We start from the raw sequence: 2,435 nt of genomic DNA, 5'->3' as shown, positions 1-2,435 counted from the left end.
AAAAACATGAAAGACTATCCAGCTAAATTTGTAACAGAAAAAAAAAATCCTTTTTCCCTCTTTCGATGTTTGTTGGAATGGGATCGAGTGGAGGCAGCACATGCATGCAGCGTGACACTGACACGCACATTCATACGTGTACACATCCAAACTGTACTGCACATAGGAGTACATGTGTGCTTATCCAAACCGAACGTACTGCGCTAGTTTCACTACACATTAATTGGACAGAAGAAAAGAGAAGATAACACAGTTGGCATCACTGCACTTGCACATCACAAACTTAAGAAGCCAATTGATCGATCATACTACTAGTAAATTAAACTCCATCCGTGCCGGGAGGCAGCGGAACACACCCACTAGTACATGCTACATGTCTACAACCATAACCATGAACACAACACACACCAATACCATGTATGCATACAAGATCGATCACCAGCTCAGACCCTGGCGACGCCGCCGGTGCCCATGCCCATGCCCTTGTTGTGCGGGTCGCCGCCTGCGCCGTACGCATGCTCCGCCGGATACCCACCAGCATGGTTGCCACCGAACTGGTTCCCGAAGAGGCCGGAGTGGAGCGCGAGCACGTACAGCAGCTGCGTGAACATCAGAATGATGACGAACGCCTCCAGCACCCGGAGCCGCCACCCGCGGTACCCGCCGATGTGGATCTCCTTGCACGCCAGCCCAAAGGCCAAGGCGGTAATCGCCCACGCCACGAGCGCCGACGAGGCGGAGGTGGCGAGGCTGTCGCCGCGCCAGGTGCGGACGTGGTGCACGCCGGCGAGCTTGGATGCAGCGCCGACGACGCCGGCGAGTATGGCGAAGACGAGGAAGTAGAAGGTGGCGCCGTTGCCGCCGACGCCGGGGCGGTTGGTGAGGCCGTTGATGAAGTGGTTGAGGTTCCAGCTGGCGAACCCGATGACGATGAGGTACATGATGAGGTTCAGCACCAGCAGCGGCGCCACCATGTTACGACCCACGCCCGCCATTGCTTCTCCCTTTTCCTGGTTGAGGTCGTGATCACTGGATTGGCTTTGGTCGATCTAGCTACCTGCTGGGATTGGATTTGGTGCAAGCAAAAAGCGAATGGAATGTGATGATTTCTGGATGAGGTGGTGAAGTGGAGTATAGCTAGTGGGATGAATATATAGGTGTGAAAGAGGGACACGTGTGATGCGCCGCTTACGGGTGGCGCGACGCGTGCCTCACTGGGCTTTACACGGTAGCTGCTTCGAGTAGCCGTCGGCAGCGTGCGGAGGGTTCCACACTTCGCCTCCGCTTGGCAAACGGCCACTAAAATAGAAATAGACGCTCTGCTGATTTCTAACGGCGGAAAGGATCCTCACGTGGGGACGTTTTACTTCGATGTCAAGCTCTTCTTCGCTCTCCGGATCGACGGACTGCGCAAAACCTATTAGAGAAAATCCACATCCAAGCAGACGTCACATTTCCGGTCCAAACGTCAGAACTGACCGGCATTCCACATATCCGAAGCGGATATGGGAAGGCCCGGATAGGCCCGCCACGTGGGCTCTATCAATGCGCGCACATCACAAATGAAAACCGAATTGACCACTTCTCCGCATCGACGGAACTCCTCCCGCCTCCCTCCATCATTTCTCCCACCGCCCACCCCCTCCCATGCTCGCGTTCTCATCCGCCTTCACTGATGTCGTCACCGATGATCCTGTTCGCCTCCATGGCCACGGATGATGCCTCAGCGAAATTAGTCGGGGTCCTCGGCTTGGCGTTGGATCCTTGCAAGGCAGGGAATGCACAGAAGGAGCGCTGGCGGAGGTAGCTCGAGCGTGAAGTGGCGACGAAGGCAGCAGCGGACGCGGCCTTGGAGGCCGCTGCTGAGGACATGGATGCGACGTAGACCAATCCGTCGGTTGTGGCCACAGAGACAAACAACTTGTCACCGTTGAGCTTTTCGCAAGCCGTCCCTGAGGCAGACATGATGGCTGACTGGACGGAGCTCCAAATGCATCGGACATCCTCGAAAAATGCCGGCTCCAGATATGCCCACCTCATGTTTGGCAGAATGCCCGACCAAGACTCGGTATAATTTTTTGGCCCTTTTACATTTGCATTCGTAGATTCTTTTGTTTCGCATATCATCTGATTGTATTAGTAGGGCGATGGTTAAATTGCCATGCCTATTGTAGGAACAAATATTGCATGACATTGATAAATAGTGGTCAAGAGTCTTTACAATTTACCATGGAGGATACAAACTCCTGGGTATTTGAAGTTGGGCAAACATCACACACTAAAAATAAGAAGAACGTTGCAAAAGTTGTGAAACCAAGAGGTCTAGCATTCACACAATTTGAAGTTGTTTTGTTGTGTGAAAATTGGTGCAACACTAGTATAGATCCGATTTGTGAAACCGAGCAAAAAGGCAAGAAATATTGGGATTTTTTTGG

At 52.8% G+C, this 2,435-nt stretch overlaps 1 protein-coding gene across 1 annotated transcript; it reads right to left on the bottom strand.

Moving 5' to 3' along the window:
* Window positions 1-283: 283 nt before the first annotated feature.
* LOC109739175 (membrane protein PM19L) lies at window positions 284-1,130 on the bottom strand. The gene has a single exon (XM_020298260.4). The coding sequence runs from the start codon at window positions 993-995 to the stop codon at window positions 444-446; it is 552 nt and encodes a 183-aa protein (XP_020153849.1). The 5' UTR covers window positions 996-1,130; the 3' UTR covers window positions 284-443.
* Window positions 1,131-2,435: the final 1,305 nt, after the last annotated feature.

The sequence above is a fragment of the Aegilops tauschii genome, chromosome 5 (assembly GCF_002575655.3).
Source record: "Aegilops tauschii subsp. strangulata cultivar AL8/78 chromosome 5, Aet v6.0, whole genome shotgun sequence".
Lineage (NCBI taxonomy): Eukaryota > Viridiplantae > Streptophyta > Magnoliopsida > Poales > Poaceae > Aegilops > Aegilops tauschii.
This window is presented reverse-complemented; position numbering and strand designations above follow the sequence as displayed.

What these genes read in the sequence shown, in the direction of transcription:
- LOC109739175 (XM_020298260.4), bottom strand. Translation starts at nt 995, where the DNA reads ATGGCGGGCGTGGGTCGTAACATGGTGGCGCCGCTGCTGGTGCTGAAC.